Source organism: Teleopsis dalmanni, chromosome 2, assembly GCF_002237135.1.
Source record: "Teleopsis dalmanni isolate 2A chromosome 2, ASM223713v2, whole genome shotgun sequence".
Lineage (NCBI taxonomy): Eukaryota > Metazoa > Arthropoda > Insecta > Diptera > Diopsidae > Teleopsis > Teleopsis dalmanni.
In genome coordinates, this window is record NC_051847.1 from 2,260,704 (window position 1) to 2,281,808 (window position 21,105).

The window sequence follows — 21,105 nt, forward strand, 5'->3', positions numbered from 1 at the left end:
AAAAAAGAAAACGTGTGTGTATAAAAAATTATATACAAGATGTTGTTTGCAAATATGACGACAAGGAATTCAAAACTCATTTCCGCATTTCGCGGAGCCTTTTTAATTCTTTGGCTATAAAATTTCAAAATAGTACCGACTTTATTGCACTGCGAGTAAGTGAGCTGAACATTTCTTCAGAAGCTCACGTTGCTGTTTTTTTATGGTTTGCTGGTCACGAAGCATGTTGTTTTAGAGATTTATCAGATCGCTTTAATCTCTCTTTATCGTCAGTAAACCGAGTTATAAGAAGGATGATAACTTTCTTTAGCAACATGTGTCCGGATATAATTGCATGGCCTAGCACATCAAAAAAGGAAGAAGCAAGTACATTTTTCCGAAGCTTATGCAATTTTCCATAAGTTATAGGTAAGGATTTATGTGCATATTAACGCTGCATATATATTAATACATGTTACTTTGCAGGTTGCCTAGATGGCACTCGTATAACTATTGATCCTCCTGGAGATCGTAATGACGACTACATTGACAGAAAAGGAAATATTTCATTATGCTTGCAAGCCATCTGTGATGAAAACAGAAAATTTATTAGCATATTTGTCGGACATCCAGGCTCCTGTCATGACAGTTGGGTTTTACAAAACTCTCCTATTTATATGCGACTACCATCGAAGTGTGGAGGTAAGTTCTTTGGTAAAAGAAATGAGATTAATTAAAACCTCTTACGTTTACAGAATACTATCTACTGGCTGATTCCGCATACCCCTGTACACAACACATCATTACGCCATATAAAGACAACGGGCGTCTTACTCGTGCACAAAAGAATTTCAATAGAAAATTGGGGTCAGGTCAAATACTAATAGAAAATGCATTTGGTATTTTAAAACAACGTATTAGACAGCTGTACTACTGTAAATTTAAAGGAGTTGAAAAACCGTGTCACTTTATAAGAGCATGTTGCGTTTTGCACAATCTTGCAAATGAAAACGACTTAGAATTCACATTTTCAGAACAATTTGTGGAAGATAATGATGTCAACAACCACATCCCTTTTAGATCAAGTATCGTTAGAGATTCGATTTGGAATGAATTACAAACAGAAAATAACTTGGATTAAAGTGTTTATTTGTATATTGCTTATTTTTCATTAATTAATTTTATTAATATTGCAATAAAGAACTTAATTCTAATTAACATATTAACATCACATTTTATAAATATATACTTAGTTCTATCTTAGCTTTAAGATTACATTATTTAAATAAATTTTTAATTCTAACTAAACATAAAGACTATTATATTAAAAGTAAATATGTTTTTAACATAATGTGTCCTAATAATAATAATATGTAATATATTAAAATAAGTTTAAAAATAAATTAATAAAATATATTAATTATTTTATTATTAATGTGTTTGTCTGTTATTTTTCAATTTCTATTTCTACTGTTTTGTTTTTCAAAAAACAGCCGTTTTCACCAGACTTTACACAAAGCTGTTCCATGAAAATTTGTGTAAAAGGCGTAATCTGGCACTTTATTTGTGTTACGCTCTCAGTTTGTACTTTACTTCTGTTTTACTCATGGTTTACTATGTGTAGCTCGTGGAACAGACCTAAAATGTACGAGTAACGTCTGTGTAGAATTTCAATTTTCGACAGGGATGTTACGCTCTCTTAGATACTTTCATTTGCTCGAAAATTTGCTGGTGGAACGCACTTATGTATACACAGTGTTACTCAAAGTTACTATGAGTACCTCGTGGAACAGACCAATAATTTCAATATTCATTTGAAAAAGTGTTTTCGATGGCTCGCAAGTGTGACAGAAAACAGCAAGTTGCTGGCCTACACTGGCTGAAATGTACGCAAAACAAAACTATTTTCTCTATCTTGGCCAGTAGTTGTTTACTGGCCAAGCACTTCGGAATGTGTAACATACATCAAAGCCTCAAATACTGCCATAAAGCAATTACAGATAGTACAAAATCTGGCTTCAAGAAGACTAATTAAGATTCCTTGGTATCAGTGAAAAAATATATATAGGACAGAGCCTTAAAATTGTTCACAAAAGTCGATACGTTGCCCAACCTCTCCCTAACAAACCTTAAGTCCACCTTAGGACGCACAGGAAGATATGCTGATCTACAGTCCGTCATCAGTTAAAAGATAAATAAATTATAATAATTCTAGTATAGTTAAAGCTTAGTGTGGAGCAGGGATAAGCCCCCAAGCCACAAAAGAGTAAAAGTGCGCAATAGCACTAACTCAAACCACAACAAAAACAACAACAATAACTTCGGGCAGTAAGGACAAAAGTATTACCAACGCAATAAGCGAACTATCGTGAACCGTCATTGGAAATTTCAACGAATATTGTAATCATTTGTCAAACATCAAATATAAACAAAAATTTAAATAAAATTCAAATATATCATAAATTTGAAAATTGGGAAAAAAGAAAAAATTTCAATCTTTTATCTTGAAATTTCCAACATTCTTAACATTCCTTTTAATTCTTTATGCATTCCAATAATCAATTTAATATTAACTATTTATTTTTATTCAAAATTTAATTTACTTGCATTATGCTTTTTTTGCTATTTGTCAAAACATAACACTTGACAGATTGCAACAGTGATGCCAATGTCTCGCTTAGCGAATATAGGTCAGCATGCATTTTTTACCTCACTTGCAAGCCACCAAAAACGCCTATATTAATTTTTATTTCTAGAATATGAATAAAACTAAAACTAAGTGAGACTTAAAAGTATAAATGTAAATTACAAAAAAATATTTATTTATATACGAAAATCTCTTTTTTGTACAAACAAACTGTAGTTAGATTTAAAACAATATAAAAATAAGTTTGATTTATTATTTTTAGAATTATGAAACTATTAACTTGAAACGCTAATAAAACTAAACAAATGACACACGAAAATACACTAATAAATAATTTATAAAGAAAACAACTTTCTGAAACAGAATAATCATTTTTAAATGGAATCGATTGTTGTTAGTAGTGGTTGATACAATTCTATATCACTAACAAAAAAAATGTTACCATCGCACTGATTGAAATGGAAATATAATTACTTGTTAGCGACAACCCTGGCGGTGGTTGAAAATAATTTGACAGTTTAGTAATGGAAATGCTTCTTCTTATATTGTTTTTCAACCTCAGAACTCGTTCAACTATGTTCAATCGTTCAACGGTGCTATTTGCAATTGTTTGTGTTTGTGTGCAAGGGGAATGTGTTTGACATTAATGTACATATATATATTTATATTTATTTCTGCTGGTGTCAATTAGAGTTTCTAATATCGAATTTTTTGTTGACAAAATAAGTGCTTTTATGGAAATCAAAAAGTGGTGAATGAAAGACAGTCGCGCAGCATGAATGGAGGCGTGGCAAATATTTTCCAAACGGATGAAGCTACTGGTAGCAAGAAACGTAAACGTGGTTTGGCGCCGAAAAAAACGCTCCAAGAAAAGGCTGAATTAAAATTAAGTGTCCAGTTAACCAATCCGAAGATAATGGAACCACCTATACTTCAGAATGGCCACCATAATCAAGTAGAACAACACCTGTGCTCAATTTGTGGTCAGAAAAGCGAAGATGAAATGGTTAACATTAGTGACAAAACCATTACGAAGGAAGAGTTCAATGCTCCAAACATTTCTTCAGTAAGTTAACAGATATCAGATTTCATTTTAAATTTAATGTTTTCATATATAACACAGGAATGTACCTTAAACAGTATATGCGTACAATGCGTAGTAAAAGTTGATGCGCAAAAAGACAGCATTCGAACTGGTAAAAACCATTTACAGGGCGCACCAAATGGACAAATGTGCAATTACAAACGCAAGCCCAAAAAAACTCAAGATCCAATGCATGTAGTTAATAAGCCAAACGGACAAACACAAGAAGGTGTCTTAAAAGAGGCAATGATGTCTACTTGTACCAGTGAAACTAGTCGAAATAATTGCCTTGAAGTAGTTAAAGCAGTGCCTAAGAACAATAACTTATGCGGCTCTGATTCAAATCAAAAGAAGTGTTTAATTTTATCGAACCCACCTGAAATAACTTCGATAATAACCATTACATCAAGTACCAGTACAGGTGAAGAAAGCAGGATAATGAACAATAAATCATCAAGTGCGACTTCACAACTATGTAGTAGTGTTCGCGGTTCACTGCATTCAATTCACTCTGTAGATACTCAACAACAGTCTATGCTGGAAGTATATTGTGTTCACTCCGAATCCGCATTAATTACAGAGTCTGGAGGTAAGGTAAACAACTATGAACAAAAATCCGATACACCGAAAACATTAATCTGCCAACATTGTGGACGGGCCTACTCGCGCAAGTACTATTACGGGAGGCATATGCGTCACTGCCATACACGATATCGAAATTTATCAATGCGTAAGAAATCCAAATCGGCGATATATATACGTTGCAGTGATATGGACGCAGATATGCCAGATAATGTGAAATACGAACCATTGTTTCATTGTACCGATTGTTCGTTTTCTTGCCATAGCATCGTCATACTCCGCAAACACAAACGTAGTTGCCATTTACAAATATTTGAGTGTGACATATGCAATTCCGAATATACCACTGCGCATGAATACGATTTTCATCGTACAATATGTGAGGCCAAAAATGAGGTAAGCCAGTCTAGTACATTGCTTTTCCTTACATTGCTTACGAGAGTCTCTTTTACAGGTTCTAAAGAATTCTTATTATGTAACAGACGATGATGATGAGTTGAGCACGTACACAACAATTGGACGAATGACGCGTGCGCGTTCCCGTGCGCTAACTCAAATACCCACCCGCATCACTGATTTGGATAGTGAAAACGAAGATTTTAATAAAGGCGACTTTAATACGGATGACACAGACGATGATGAGGTGTCTGTTGCAGATACCATGTACTCAAATAGAATGCGTTTTACTGGAGACTGGGTGGAAGATCATAGCAACATGCTAGAGTACTCCGATATGTTAGATTATGAACAACAGATTTCTAGTTACAAGGAATACGGTATGGAAAGTTTACTAAAAATATCATTATAATTAACATTCTTGTTTTTTACAGACCTTTATCTATTGGATCGTTTGAAAGATTGCATAGACTCCAACATTTTTATTTGTTTTGTTCCTGATTGCAGTTTTCGCACCTATACTTTGCCTAGTTTAATGATGCATGATTATGTTGATCACTTTCGTCACGCGTGGTTTCATTGTAAAAAATGTGGATGTGTTTTCACCAGAAAGTAAGTATCAGTGTGCCTAATCGTAGAAATGCGTGTACTAAGAAAATTCAGAAAAATCAGTTTAAAAAACTAAATCGTCAAATTTCAATTACTTTTTTTTATCTGTAAACCGATCACTTACATATCGATCGCTTGTAAAGTATAAAGGGCATAAATTATATTTACTGCATTTTTAATACAGTATTGACAAGTATTTAACAAGTATTGACAATTAATCAAGATCTTTATCAAGCAGAAAGCTTTTTGGTATTCAGGGCAAACCTGGTCAATATGTGAATTTGTCAAGTTCACAGAATAGGGGGGTTAATATAAATATTATATTTTAAATATATTTAATATAAAATGAATATATTTTGGTTTAATGCATTACTTAATATTTTACAGTTATTCAATTTTTTTTTTTTTTATAATATAACTTTATTAACTCCGTTTTGTTCTCTTCCCATTTAGAGTTTTTCTTGACTATCATTTGGACAGACAAAATAGTGGGCGCTTTATATGTTTCCAATGCGGTGACATTTTTGAATTTCAACACGAATTAAATCGTCATCAAATACTTCACACCAAATCAGTAAATTACCATTGTAATTATTGCAACTTCGATTTCCTCACAAAGCGCGAGCTTCTGCAACATTGCGAGATGGAGCAGCATAATCCTCACGGCATACGTCATCTCATACATTATGACCCCGATATGACGATTGTGAATCCAGTACCGAAAGCTACAGTGTATGAGCGTGGCACCTACGCTGAAAAAATATGCATAATGAAATTGCCTGAAACAGTTTCGAAACGACCGATTGAACTACACAAACCTTATCGAAGAAAAATCGGAGACGTTTTGTTTAAAAATCAAAAAAATCCAAACTGTTGGGGTTGGAAATAGTATCTATCTTTCACCTTTTATTTTTTCATGTGTGAAACAAGTTTCAAGACGAAATGTTGATAATTGTGTGTATATAACTAATTTCATTGATTTATATTCATTGACACGTGACCACCAACAATAGCAATATTCCAATGTAATTCAGATATTCGAACTGTAGCAGAGATGTAGAATAAGCTACTTGCTTTTGAAGTAATATTGTACGTCTTGAAAACACGTATAATTATTTACTTATATATGTATCTAAAACGTGCAAATCACCAACTTGCTTCTTTAAAGTCATATCGAAACAATGCGCACAATATCTCAACGTGCTCGAATGACACCATTGGATGTTAGATATTGCAACTATCAAACGTCCTTTTCTTTTCATTCGGGTCATGTTATGCATGCGATCAGCCAGGGACCGAAAATAACAGTTATTTCAAAAATTTTTATGAAAAAAAAGCAGCAACAACAAGTTGTCTAAACTCTCAATTAAGTATATAGTTATCATTCTAACAACTTGTGTTTAGTAGAAGAACACAAATACAAATACAAGATATGAATGCTAAATACAAAAACAAAAACCAAAAGTAACTCTTTACGTGCTCCAACCCTTTAATACATTTTATATGGAATTACAAAAACAACTACCTTGTATGAAAAATGCATTCTATATATTCGTTTTAAAAATATTCGGTAGATCAGTGCAAGTTATTCACGATTTTTATATTTATAACGCAATAATAACAGTTAAATAAAAAGGGTTTTTAAATTAAAAGCAGAATTTAAGAATTATTTATGCGCGAAAAAAATAAAAGACAGAAAATAATGATTTTTGATAAATATAATATAAAGCAAATTTAATTATTATTTTATGAGTTTTATTTTAAAATTCAAATGATAAGAGTTATAAGGTGATTTTTATTTTTTTTTTATAACTGTTACGGTCCCTGCGATCAACACATTTGTTGTTGCTGTCTATGTAAGTTAAAAAATTGAAAATCGAGATGTTAAGGAGGCGATGAAATGATCGTTAATCATCAGGTTTGTTGTTGTTTTTAATGCTTCTAAGTCTTAACTTACATTGAAAACAACAATAATTGGGGTGGTCAACGATTATTGATCGCCTGCGCAACTTTGCTCTTATAAATTGATAAACGCATTGAACGGATTGTACGCGGTATTCAGTTAAAGAATTCGTTAATGAACATATATATTGCATTTGAAGCAATATTTAATTATAATAATATTTAATAATTAAAAGTTGGACTTGAGTCAAGTTGATTTGTACGTCAAAAAAGATACTTGAAGCTTGATCACTGTTCTGCATACAAGGAAGTAATGATGATTATACTTAAACTTAGTAAATTTGAATTGTAGACTAATGGTGCTAAACTATCCAAAATGTAGAAACTCGAATTATCACCCTATCCAACAATCATATATAATAGATAATGTTACGTCAGTATTTGTATCGATAATGGTAATTGTGCTTAAACTCTTTTTAATTTTGACTGTGATGTAAAACAGATGTGTCATTGATCTGATGTCATTTAAGAGGGGGAATGATTCATATAAGATTCATTGAAAAGATCAGCTTGTTGCTGTTACCCGATTTGTGTTAGATCGGAGGTGTAATACAAGCACTCGTAATAGCAATAAGGCCAATGGTGCGTGAACGTATTCAATAGGTGGGAGCATAATAGGAATTTGATTTTCATTGTTAATTAATTCAACCTTACCTATAAATTTAAAAATTCTTAGAAAGCCAGTTTGGCTTGATTATTAGAACTAACATGCCGTGCCGTTGGCTTATCGGTAGGACACTTCTGCTTAAGAAATAGAAATAAATAATCAACTTGCGTTCTAAGGCAATGATAAGTGAATAAATTTACCGCCAACTGATATAAAGGAATACGTGGTATTATAACGGACCATTATTTGTGCTTAAGTGAGCTTTGGTGAACAAGGCTGCCACTCTAAATTGATCTGACCTGATTTTATTAATATTTTTTTAATGATCAAGTTTTACAAAATTTATGGAGTTATGGTTTTTATTGTCTCTTGAATTGTACCTTTTTTTATTGAATCCTATTGTAGTTAAGCACTTCATTTATTTTTAAAATTTGTAATCTCAAAACCAAATCAAACAATTATTAAATTAGCATCCGAAAGCATCGGATCGATTGTCCTCACTACGATTGCAAGTGGGAAGAAAGAGGCAGAGTCCCAGTGTGTTAAAACGTAAATATTGTGTCCATAATTTAAAAATTAAGTTTCTAAATTTGTATATTTGTATTTAATATTAACAATTCAATGCATTGTTTATTTTTTAAACCAAAAGAAATTATTGTAGTACATATTTATGAAACTAATTAATAGAAATAATCTTCATATTTATATATATATATATAAATTATATTTATTTTGTTAGTAGAATTAAAAGTCTGAATATATAAATATTTTAATATATTTAAGCGAGCTTAATTTAAATTGAAAACACAATAAATTTTAATCGAATAAAATGTTTTAAAATTTCAAGACGTTTTTTATATTTAAATTATATAATCAAATACTTACTTGTCCGCGTCCAGTAGCCTGATCAATTGCTTTTTGTCTCCAGCTGATTACACTGAGCTCTTTCACATGATTGGTCATTATATAGGGCTTCCGCTGCTTTTCGCACCAGCAGGCACCGAATTAGACAACTTTTTTGCCGGAGAGTATCTTCATTCACTTAACTACGATTTGACAATATATGCGTATAGCTCATACATCTTATCGTTCCATCTAATTCGATACTCTTAAGCAACGTAAATGAAATTACTGAGCTTCAAAAGAATTACGGAAGATCTTCTCCTAATATTCTCTTATTGCATTTTCGTTACTCTTGGTTATTTACCAAGCGGCTGCACCATACAGCAGGCCAGGGATTATGAGAGACTTGTATAACGTGATTTTTGTTTTTCAAGAGAAAGTTTTTCTTTTTCTATTACTCACCCCAAAAGAACATCGATTGACAAGAGCGAGTTTTCGTTGAATTTCCAGGTTGACGTGATTTTGTTGTTCACGATAGTTCCCAAATAAATAAAGTCTATCTCAGTACTTTTACTTATAGTTGTCTAGAGTGACGTGGAACCCAAGCCATTCGTATGATATGCTTATTTAAATAAAGTACTTTGTTTGATCCTCATTTATCTTCACATGGTTTTCTAAGCTTGAAAAAGCCGTACTGACGGGGCAGGTGGACAGTCTAGCAACATCATTATCAGCGGCAGCAAACAGCATTTCTGCTTGAATTATTTGATGAAATAAATCACACAACAATGGGTCACCCTATCTGAATCCTATAATGTTTATGTTAATGTTAATGTTAGTATCGAACGGTTCGGAGAAATTCTTCATAATTCATACGGATTTGGCGGTGGTGATAAACAAACTCATTATACATAGCCATATAAGTTTCATTAGGATACCAGACTTACAAATGGAAACATAAAGAGTGCTGTAGTGCCAAAGGCGGCTTTGAAATCGACAAAAATATGGTGTGTGTTAATTTGTTTGTCTTGTGTCTTCTCCAGGAGTGAACACGAACAAGATTTTGGAAAGTTTCACACTATTTTGATTACAATTTTTTACTTACGTATTCAAATACGTGAGCAAAATAATTCGGACTAGTTAAAATGTTGTAAGACGTTTGTATTAATTTTCCATCAATATGAATAAAACTTGACTCGCATGCTAGGGAGTTTTGTGGAAGCTGTTCTAATTACCTACTTCAAATGACGGCGAACAATCTATCAGTTTGTAGGGATGATAATTTTTACCACCCGTACGGTACGTTACTTACTTACTTACAAAGTAACTTACTTAATACATAAAAGCTTGTTAAATATACATACTACATATATACGCATATACATTCTCTTGTGCTATTTACGCTGAGAACAATACCAACAGACGTCAGCGGCATTACTGTTGACAGTCCGGCGAGTACTTTTATCAAGTAAATTACAGAAAGCAAGCCAAACTAAAATTGTGATATCGATACAATCGTTGCAATAAGCAAGCAACGAAATATAAATACGAGTTGCTTCGTTACAATTGAGCTCCCTTTAAAAAAGCGGTATGAATCAGATCCGCTGTTGCTGAGGGGCATGAAATACTTTGCTGGCGGGTGTGAAGTAGGACTCTAACAGAGTATTTGTTGGTTAAGAATTGTCCATCTGTAATAAAATTATTATTTCAGTTCGTTTTTCTACCAGATTTTTGACGAACAGTCACTATTTTAACACATTTTTACAAATGTTTAGAACTTGTCAAAAAGTTGTAATGAAAATTTTCTTGGCCACTATTTGGTGAGATACTTCGCGCTCCTTCATTACATATTAAAATGACACAAAGTTCGGATAGGTTGATGCGGCGGCCTTGCATACCAAAGCTTTTTGATTACAAATAATAATTGTTATAATATCAGGGATCGAAACGTTGCTTTCAAACTAGACCCAGAAGACCATCAAAATAGATATAAGGATCGAAAAAATCGGCTCACAGAGAACGTTAAAAAGAACAAACACAAATCCCATATTTATGTAAAACAGTAACAGCCTTATTAAGTAGGTGAGAGAAGAGTATTATATCTTCTACTAGGCAAAAATGGCACAGAAATAGAAGATGAAACATAAATTCCTCTTTTCTAAACAACTTCTAAAAATTATTTTAAAACTTATTTTATAACATGAATAAAAATAGTAGTATTAGTTTTTAATTTAAATATATTTTAATAAAAAAAATATATATTAATTTCATTATTAATTCAAATATATAAAACGTTTATATTAAATTAAGGAAGTCAATTTAATAAGAAATATATGATATGGCTTTAGTCATCTGTTTGCAAATAATAGATATTTATCGCTTAATATACTAAACTTGCTGAACAAATTTTATGTGTAGCCTCTGCGAATACTGCTATTTGTCGTCTGTAGGAGGTATCACAAAGTGAAAGCAATTTTTTTGGAATGCAACACTGTTACCTGAAAAGAGCGCCATTTTGACATATCATAAACGAGACTCGAAAATTTTCCATACACGCTCATTCGTCAAAACGCCGCAGTCAGTTGCACGCTCGCTATTTTCTTTTCGTGAAAAGCCGACATTTTATTCAGTTGAATTAATTTTGGAATTTAACAATTCAAGAAAATGGGCGTACAAGTAGTTCCAATCTCACCCGGTGATGGTAAGTTTCATGGAAATGAGTGTCAAACAAAAGATTGTTGAATATTGTGTGCAATAATGTGCTAACCTACACTTGCACATCCGATTGTGCTTTTTACAGGTAGCACATTCCCGAAAAATGGGCAAGTAGTGTCTGTTCACTACACTGGTACTTTGGATGATGGTACTAAGTTTGATTCATCTCGCGATCGCAATAAGCCATTCAAGTTCACCATTGGCATGGGCGAAGTAATTCGCGGTTGGGATGAAGGTGTTGCTCAACTCTCCGTTGGACAGCGTGCTAAACTGATCTGCTCGCCGGATTATGCTTACGGCAGTCGCGGTCATCCAGGTGTCATTCCCCCAAATGCTACTCTAACATTCGATGTCGAATTGCTCAAGGTTGAACAAAGAAATTAAGTAATAATTATTAAATTAAACAACCTAAATTAGTTATAATTGAGTGCAACCCACTCACAAATTAATTCAAAATTAAACAAATTAACATTAAAAAACATAAAAATTATAAAACAATAAATCATAATCTTTCAATACAAAATTCTTACAGCATACATACAAGATTTAGATACATACACACACATATATATATTTGCATATAAAAATACCTGAACCAAAACCACTTATCACTCTCAACTTTATTGATTGTGCTCTGGTGTTGATTGGAAGAAGAAGAAGAAGTAGAAGAAGAAAAAGAAAGTGTTATAGAGAACAAATATGTAATAGAGACTATAATATAAAGCATTTGTTTTAAATTAGAGTAGGCAATTTCTACAAATAAAATTACTTATCTTTTTCTATTAAACTTTTTAAATTGTAAGTTCAGCTTTTGAGTAATTCAAATTCAAACTTAAAAATAATAAAGAAATATTAGCTAATCAGATTTGCTTATTTATTTTTCTTATTTTTGGTGGTTGAAGTTGCGTGGGCTGCGCACAAAGAGCGAATGTTGCAAATTAAATTGTCATCTGAAAAGCATCTTCAATTATATTTAAAAACATACTTAATTCTAAAAATAACCGAAATCTCCTCACTCCTAAATAATAAATTCTTTAATAAAAAGATGAAAACAAGCACAGTCGAAACTAGTCGGCTTCGATTTCAAATTGTCAGCCAAATTTAGTTGGGGTGGGGGTGAGATTAAGTGGCGCCTCCACGTCTGAAAAGACTTGGCTCCAGTTGTTAAATGGATACACTGCAGTCCCTGTATTTTTTGATATCTGCTGGTTTCAATAGGAAAAATATTTGTTGATACAAAAGCCACAAAATATTAGAATTTATTTGCTATTCATTGAAATAACCTAATGAATTGTGCAGAAGTCCATAGGTCGAATAATAGTTATTAAATGCAATATTAAATGACTCACGAATACCGAACAGATAGAGAGGCAATTAGAATGGAAAAATTAATAATTGGATGTGACTCAGACATGAAACACTGATTGTCAATTAATGGCATGACTATAAGTCTTGATAACTATATGTTTGTAAGAGAAATGGACGCTCCTGACATATTATAAATGTTATTATCTTTTTTAAGTGAGTATTAGGAAAAGATATTCTTATAGGTCAAAATTCTCTTTGATACATTTACAAAATGTGAGATATTTTATATATAATGAAGCTATATATAAAGGATAAAAATGCAAAAACAATTTGCATTGGGAATGAATATGCAAATAAAATATATCCGTCTCAATTCTCTTGTCACCAACAAATAATGGGTCGTATAAATTTATGAATAGCAAGCGAATTGGTTTCGAATGAGTGAATGTATGGAGCTTAAAGCGAGCATTAATAAGTGTGTGTAAAATTAGAATCAAAAGTAAAAAGCATATGAGCGAATAAGTGACTTGTAGGCTTAACACGTCTTTGATTTGTATATTAAGCACGACGTACTGCCGGCCAGAACGAAAATATGTTTCGTAATGAAATAATAATACTTATAGGTTTTATTCACAACGTTGTACTTAATTAATAATTACTTTTGACTTACTTTTGAATAATTACTTTTAATATAGTTGTGAGAAAGCAGTAATGACAGTGAACCATTCGACAAAGAAGAAAAGTGTTTAATAAAGTAGAGGAATTGATAAGGAGGAAAATTGGTAGTATATGAATAAATAAACAATCTATCTATCATTATATACGTAAATAAATCAAGAACGTATGCAGTTCTATGTTAAACCGGAATGATTTCGATTTATTGGGAATGCCTATAGGTAGGACTTTAGATTTTAGTAAAGACATCTATTTTGAAAAATATTTACACTACATAGCAATCTTGGTTTAATTTTCGAGATATCGGCCTGTCAAGCTAGAAATTTTTACATGAGAACTACTAATGGCAGGTAGACCCACCAATTAACTTGTCGTTTGTATACAAACTGCATACACTAGCTGGCGCTAAGTTATGTGTGTTTCTGTAATCAATGTAAAAAATCTTACAAATATAAACTTCGATATCTCTGGAAGTTAGCTGTATCGGCATATAGCGTGGAGGAAAAAAATTTGCTTAAAAATTGTTATTGTTTCTTTTAAATAAATTTGTTTTTCTATTATACAATATAAAACAAGCAAACATGTTTAGACAAATTTGTTCTTCATATGGGTACAAACAAATCTGAAATAAAATGATTTATTATTTGCTAATGTTATAGGTAGAATAGAATAGAATTAAAATCAATGGTCTGCAAATCGAGTTTCATAGAAAATATGTCACATATATCTTGTTTTGTTTATATCAAAAATATAAATTACGTCGTTGTACATACATACTTACATTTTGTTAGAAAATTTTATGAAATATAAAATTGAGTTGCATAGAATAATAAATAAATAAACGCTTGCTTTTTGGTTCATGTCATCTCAGTCTTAAAGTCATAAATATTGTTAGTTGGCAACGCAGGTGGTAATTTTCTCATATAAGTTGCCCGTCTGTCAATGCAAAAAAATGCGAAATAGCAGCAGAAAGAAAAATGAAAATTAGTAGTTTTTTCTCAAATAATTTTTAAAAATGTTAGATTAACATTCAATTAAAAGGAAAATGCAATAAAATTAAAAGAAGAAATTTCTAATTGTTATAAAGTCTGAAGCAGTAAAAATAAATAAAAGGAGTCTACCGAGAGGCGTGGGCTCGCAGTCTCCTACGTAGATTGTTACCATCAAATATCTAATATGGATAAGGATAAGTTCAAGGACAACTACTCGTCCTTGATTGAAATGGAAGACTTGCCTGACGAAATGATAGAATTTATCCTAACGTATTTATCACCTTATGAAGATTTGGACAATTGCCGTCTTGTGTGCAAGCGTTGGAGCAGTATAGTGAAGAGTATGTTTTTAAGATCAAATGAGATGTATATTTTGTATTTGGAAATTGTTGAATGCATATATTTTTATAGATTTAATACGTCGAAGCAGAAACAACTTGCATAAGGGTTTAATAGACTACCGTTTGCGATGGGAGGTTTTCACTCAGGAAACTGCGACAGACGTAGCAGCAAATACGGCAGATTCTTTAAAGCAGGGCTTACCATTCATCGCTGGACGGTTTGCTCACTCTGCTGTTAGACATAGAAACTCAATGTATATATTCGGTGGCGGTTCCTCATCAGACACTACATTCAATGATTTGTGGCGTTTTGATTTATCTGAAATGCGTTGGGAGCGACCTTTATCATTGGGTTCATATCCCTCTCCAAAAGGCAGTGCAACTATAGTAGAATGGCGTGAAAAGTTGGTGCTGTTCGGTGGATGGAGGTACCCATCCTTGCATCCTCCATATCAGCCATGGTGCCTGTTTGATGAGTTACATTTTTACGAACTTGCAAGCAACCGTTGGCATGTGTGCACTTCGTCGTCAAGTCCTCCTCCTGTAGCTGGGCATTCGGCTACTGTTATAGGTGATCGCATGGTTGTGTTTGGTGGTTATCGTATAGCTGAAAGTATTAATAGTAATTCAAATGAAACATGGTGCTTAGAATTATTAGATCAGCGATGGTGGCAACCTCGTTTGGCAGACAATAAGAAACCACCGCCACGATATGGGCAATTTCAATTTAATTTGGATGACACGCACATACTTATAGTTGGTGGGTGCGGTGGCCCAAATGATATTAAACAAGACGCTTGGGTATTGGATATGTCGAAAGATATATGGGCATGGCGTGCAATTCCAATGAGAAATAAAAAATATGCTGCCACACATATGTGGTGTAATCCAGCATGTAAGATAGGAACCAAATTAGTTGCATTAGGTCCGACGCCAACTCTCCCCCAAGACTTCCAGATCATGAAACAAACACGAGTGCCAGTTGGTGGTGGCATGGCTGGACCTCGTCACGGTGCCCAGCCAAACAATCGCAATAACCCATTTGAAAGACAACCACCACCTGGTTGGGGCATTGGTATGGAGCAACGTATACTTCCAAATCACAATCGTGTTGATAATTATAGGCTAGTTGGTTTGCAGGCGAATGGACCTGAAGAACAATATCTAGCTAATCGCAGAGCTATACTTGATCAACATCAGCAGAATGCTAACAATTTCCTTAACAATATAAACAATAACAATAATCAATTACAACCACGCACAGGACGCCTTAGTGATTTACATGCGCCTGTTCCAGCAGCGCCATCTGCTGAAGAACGGAATCAAAACCGTCCCTCAACTTCACCACGCTTAAATGGCCGTGCCGACAACGATTCTGCAGCAGGTAGTAACGGAAGCAATAATCCGAATGACATTGAAGCAGCCAATCGGTTGCAAAGAAATTTGGCACTACGTTGCAGAGAAAATGAACCACTACTTCCTAAACGATTTGATGAATTGCATGAAGTGAGTTAATACAATAAGTTTCATGAAATTACATTCTTCTAAAATGTTGTGTTGCTTTATCTTACCCTTATCTTGCACAGGATCGTTTTCGAATGGCAGCTTTTAATGTGAGTCGTTTACGGAGCATCTCTAAAGATCACAGCGAACGCATCAGGCGCATGGAAGAGAAGTTGAATGCACTCCGCAACTCTTGTCGTAATGCTATGATTGTTCAGAAATCTGTAAAACAACCACCTCCTAAGCGCATGAAGCGAAATGTCCTTTCATTATTTGTTTGCGAGCTATCAGCAGCGCTAAGTGAAGTTGATCCACATCTGGAGTGGGTGGAATACAAGGATTTCGGTATTATTCCAGGGGCACCAGAGCGCCATCTTATACTATCTAGTTTAGTAGCCGGCCATGGTGAATTAATACTCTTTGGTGGTGTCCACAAGGAGACATTAGGCGAACTGACTCATCAGGTTTCAAATTCAGTCCACTTCTTAAGCGCTCCAAAAGATATTGTTTAAATTTGAAGGTAGCATGCTCGTACAATTGGAATAACCACTGAGTAAGAGAATAGCCTGTCAGGTGTCTTCTATCTTTTTATCTTTTTATCTGTGAACTTAATAGCTTATGTTTGGCATGAGTTTATGTACCTATATTTATATTTAAATTCAGGAATTATTTTCTTTTATATGTTGAAATTCATAGTCTTAAAATTTGTATGCAAAAGTTTGTATTGAAAGGGATTGGATGAGAAATGCTGCCATTTAGTGCATACTTAATGATAAAATATTTTACGGAAATTAGAATTTAACTACTTTTTCTGATATTGAGTCAAACTGACAAATCATAATTTTTATATTATTTATTTATAGCATATAAAAATATGTTTGTTTGTATTTGCTTTAAGTTTTGCGATGTTTTAGCTACTAAATCGCTTCAACTTTTTAGTGTTCCGAAAATAAAATATACAATAAAAAACCTTCAAAATGGAGCTAATAAAAAGTATAGTGAACTATACAAATAAAATATTGCTTTGTAATATATTTTTGATTATCATAAATACCGTCGATTTCAATTTAACACTCAGTCATTCGATCAGCACTAGATTGGAATGCTTTCAATTCTACGATTTCAATTTAACACTCAGTCATTCGATCAGCACTATATTGGAATGCTTTTTTTGTTACAGTAGATGGAAAGTATCGAAAGCCACAGTGTGAGACTTAAACCTACTAAAACCACCTCTTAGGAATGAAAATGGAAGATTCCAGTAACCTACTGCAGAGAGAGAATAGAGAGCCTTAATATTTAGGCAAAACTAAATTCATCCAAGCCAGAAAGTATGGATTATGTTAAGGGAAAGTGGTGTCTTGGTGAAGAGGGTGGGGTTCAACGCAACTTAGCGGAGAGTCCACGAATCGGAATACTTATAAATATATTTAATTTTTTTAAAAAAAAACCTTCACATAATTTGTTTTTCTCTGGGATAGTACTATTTTCAACGTAATATTGGATATTGCTCAGTTATCGAAATGAATATGCAAAGTGGAACTTTAGAGCATAAAAAGGGAAAAGTTTTATTAGGTGAGGATATGTACATATAGAAGAGGACATGAAAGAAATGACAAAATACGAAATAACTAAGAATAATAGGGATTTTTGGTACAAGGAATGGATGAGGAGTGGGTGGGTTTTAGCTGAAATTAACTTGGGTCGAGGCCAATTCAATAGGTCGACTCAAATTAGTGTTTGCCTTGGGACATAAGAATACATGTACGTCACAATGAAAAGTAAACTGCAGTTGAGACACACATTGGGGATTGAAGTATTTATGCATAACAAGCGTGACATATATATAGTACATGGCAATCTCTTGATCTAAAAATGTTTATGACGGTTCTTTGCTGCGCCATTATGGCGCTGTTCCTTCTTAGAGATATCAGACGAAAATCTGTTAGAACTAAGTTGCTGTCCAACTTCGGAGGATACTGCGTCTGTATGAATTTTTGTTGTTGAACCAATTCCTATATGCCTTGATTTGTTAGTGATATGAAAAAGGTGGACGATTCACAGATAGATACCTCTACTGAATGTAAACATGCTATTGGAAAGTCCATTTGTGCGATGGCAACCGATTTTAAACCGAAATGCTGCATTTTACCATGATTCGATATTATTCGATTACATCTCGCAAAGCTGTAGTATCCGTACTGGATCAGCAAAAGCTTATGAAGGATGCAGTCGTGATATATATGAATATTTTTCGATACAATAAATATCGGATACTAATATATGTCATTATTTAAATATCTTACGTTCGTGCTAGTGTTTTTTTAACGGAAGAGCTAAAACAACTATTAACGGGCAATTGTCACACAGCGTATTTCTGAAGTTAAAGCATACATATTCTTTGGTAAGGCTTTAGGAATAGAAGCTGTAAGTACATCTTATCGATATACGCTGCGTGTAGATTGACTTATAACCTTTTCGACAACTTTGCTCATTGAGAGTTTCAATGTTTCAGACTTAATCACGAAGTCTGCGAAATTATAAACCAGACTGTTCCAGCCAATGAATTATCATGTAGAAAATAATGAATATGCGAGTTACTGTTTAAAAGTCTGATTTTGTTAATTATACTCGAGTAAAAATGATGATCTGTATTGTAGTTTATTTGGTTATATTTTAATTAGAACAGTTAAAAAATATAAACTCTGTTATACTTTATAGGTTGTTCATAGGTCCTATATGTTAATTAAGCAACTTTAATTTATATTTGTCGAGCTTTATTTGGCATATTAAAGGTATATAAAGTGTTATGTTTCCATACTTTCACATGTCACAAAAAATTAATTAGTTATTGACATTCCTATGTGTTGTTACATTCCATATAAAAATTTGCAACTAAACAGCCTAGAACTACGAAAAGTCAACTTTATCTATACATAAAGAAGTGGAAACAGTTCCTCTAAATTGTTGGTTTTACTAAAACCTGTGATAATATTCCGTCCCCACAGAAATAGTAATCGTGCCATCATTTGTTTATTATTAAAACGATTCTGATCCATTATTACAAGCGGAAGGGTGCGGAAAATTTTGTCAGTTACTCTGAACAACTCCTGATTTGTATCAAGCATATAAATATATATATGAGTAAATCGCTTTATATGTAAATATACTGCTGTCATATACCCCAGTTGGTGGTATTACAATTATATTGAGAAATGAATGAATTTCTGCATTTAAATAAGTTGTCATTTTAAATGTCATTGTCATTGTCATTTAAAATAGTTTTCCCGACTAATCGTATGTATTTGTACGGCTTATACACTCGTATGTCATACACATATGAATAAAAAAACAAATTTATAAGAATAATTTTGATGTTTTTATAGAATTAATAGAATAATGTAATATAAGTAATATCAGAAGAATTTACATATTTTTAAATAGAATTAATATGAAAATGCTATAACTATTAAAAAATTAATATATAATAAATGCATATTTTCTAAATGGTGAAAAAAATCCAAACTACTTCATAACAGACGTTGCAACCAAGTTGCACAAGTTCAACTGTATCAAACAGAATTCAAAGAGTTGTAGAAATTATTTAATTTGTCAAGGAAAGTGCCACCATTTTCAATTAAAAAATTTCTGCATTATGGTAATATATTTAGTAATACTAATGATCACATTATTTTCACTGCAATATTTAATTATTGCGAAAGATTTACATGAGATATTACATTGTCTGTTACTGCCACATCTATATATTATAGTATCAGAAATAAATAAATTGGAAATGTGTAAACTCTAGCGTTCTGCTTGAATCTTAAATTTCATCTTCAAAATTGAATTAAAAAAATTAAGTCGTTACATTTAACATATATCTGTTGAATATATTTTATTACATATTATATACAACCTAATAATGAGGTCGTCAGCAGCAAAACGGAAGCTTCAGCTTTTAAAATACCGCAATTTGCGAAAAGAGGCACTGAAGCAAGCTGAAGCTGTAAGGACATCTAAGAGATCCATTGCTAGTTCTATACCAAGCCGTGGACGCCCTCGTCTAGCTGCTACCCAATCGCTACGGAACAAAGCGCGCACAACTCATTTTGCGCACTTTAAAATAACTACTCCATCCAAGAAGTGTAAACGAAACAGACAAAACGCGTTTATGCCACAAAAGCCACAAAGTGAGAGTTTTATAATGAGACTCTTTGACCGCAGTCTTGATCTGGCTAAATACAATGAAAATTCGTCATTATTTCCGATATGTCGTGCATGGATAATGAATCAGCCCCGCAGTAACAACATAATAAACTACCGTGAACGTCGTTCTCCATCACCAGTAAAGCGAGAAGACAACGCAGAGGAAATGTTACATTCAATTTGCGAGTCAAAAGATAAGGAGATAAAGCGCATGCCGAGGTTGGCAGCAAATGATTTCCCTAATATACCACAATTCGATTACGAGTTCTTGAATAAATCGGATCGTGAAGAACCTGAGGAGACTGATCCAAATACATTGCTCTCAAAACATATAAGTAACTGGAAACAGATAAAGAAAAACTGGATAAGACACACCAAAGAATATAAGAAAGCATATAATATGACTCATCTTTTGATAGAACAGCTCTATCAGAAGAAGTGAATAGATGAATTTATAATTTAAATAAAACAACATAAAATCATATTTGTGTGTTGTTATTAATTTTTGGCCATTTGAGTTTCTTCCATTTAGGAAGAACTACCTAAATGGGCATCATATATAAAGATAGTTCAATATTACAATTTATTAGGAATACAGGACTGGGAGAAAGACATAAAAGGGCTACAATAAATCCCTCAACATAAAAATAACA

The 21,105-nt window shown here is 32.9% G+C and overlaps 5 protein-coding genes across 7 annotated transcripts; all 5 read left to right on the plus strand.

Annotated features, from left to right (window-relative positions):
• The first annotated feature begins 535 nt into the window (after positions 1-535).
• On the plus strand, positions 536-1,120 carry LOC119683364. The gene is made up of 2 exons (XM_038097023.1): positions 536-681; positions 735-1,120. Exons 1-2 carry the CDS (start codon positions 657-659, stop codon positions 1,118-1,120), a joined length of 411 nt encoding a protein of 136 aa, XP_037952951.1. The 5' UTR covers positions 536-656.
• Positions 1,121-2,985: 1,865 nt separating this feature from the next.
• LOC119679554 (zinc finger protein 33A-like) lies at positions 2,986-8,482 on the plus strand. Of its 3 annotated transcripts, none has more exons than XR_005252408.1 (7): positions 2,986-3,692; positions 3,750-4,688; positions 4,747-5,068; positions 5,123-5,300; positions 5,751-6,322; positions 7,552-7,862; positions 7,936-8,482. XR_005252408.1 is itself a non-coding variant. In XM_038091972.1 (5 exons), exons 1-5 carry the CDS (start codon positions 3,402-3,404, stop codon positions 6,184-6,186), a joined length of 2,166 nt encoding a protein of 721 aa, XP_037947900.1. In that variant the 5' UTR covers positions 2,986-3,401; the 3' UTR covers positions 6,187-6,652. The 3 variants fall into 3 exon arrangements, 1 of the variants encoding a protein (XP_037947900.1); XR_005252407.1 differs by having other exon boundaries at positions 2,986-3,274; positions 3,354-3,692; positions 7,552-8,482; XM_038091972.1 differs by lacking the exons at positions 7,552-7,862; positions 7,936-8,482 and having other exon boundaries at positions 5,751-6,652.
• Positions 8,483-11,023: 2,541 nt separating this feature from the next.
• On the plus strand, positions 11,024-12,087 carry LOC119684186 (peptidyl-prolyl cis-trans isomerase Fkbp12). The gene is made up of 2 exons (XM_038098160.1): positions 11,024-11,410; positions 11,510-12,087. The coding sequence occupies exons 1-2, from the start codon at positions 11,374-11,376 to the stop codon at positions 11,806-11,808; spliced, it is 336 nt and encodes a 111-aa protein (XP_037954088.1). The 5' UTR covers positions 11,024-11,373; the 3' UTR covers positions 11,809-12,087.
• Positions 12,088-14,243: 2,156 nt separating this feature from the next.
• Positions 14,244-17,260, plus strand: LOC119679335 (F-box only protein 42). Its single transcript, XM_038091627.1, has 3 exons — positions 14,244-14,740; positions 14,811-16,246; positions 16,327-17,260. The coding sequence occupies exons 1-3, from the start codon at positions 14,584-14,586 to the stop codon at positions 16,753-16,755; spliced, it is 2,022 nt and encodes a 673-aa protein (XP_037947555.1). The 5' UTR covers positions 14,244-14,583; the 3' UTR covers positions 16,756-17,260.
• Positions 17,261-20,036: 2,776 nt separating this feature from the next.
• On the plus strand, positions 20,037-20,936 carry LOC119679488 (protein lin-37 homolog). Its single transcript, XM_038091870.1, has one exon. It carries the CDS (start codon positions 20,169-20,171, stop codon positions 20,892-20,894), a length of 726 nt encoding a protein of 241 aa, XP_037947798.1. The 5' UTR covers positions 20,037-20,168; the 3' UTR covers positions 20,895-20,936.
• Positions 20,937-21,105: the final 169 nt, after the last annotated feature.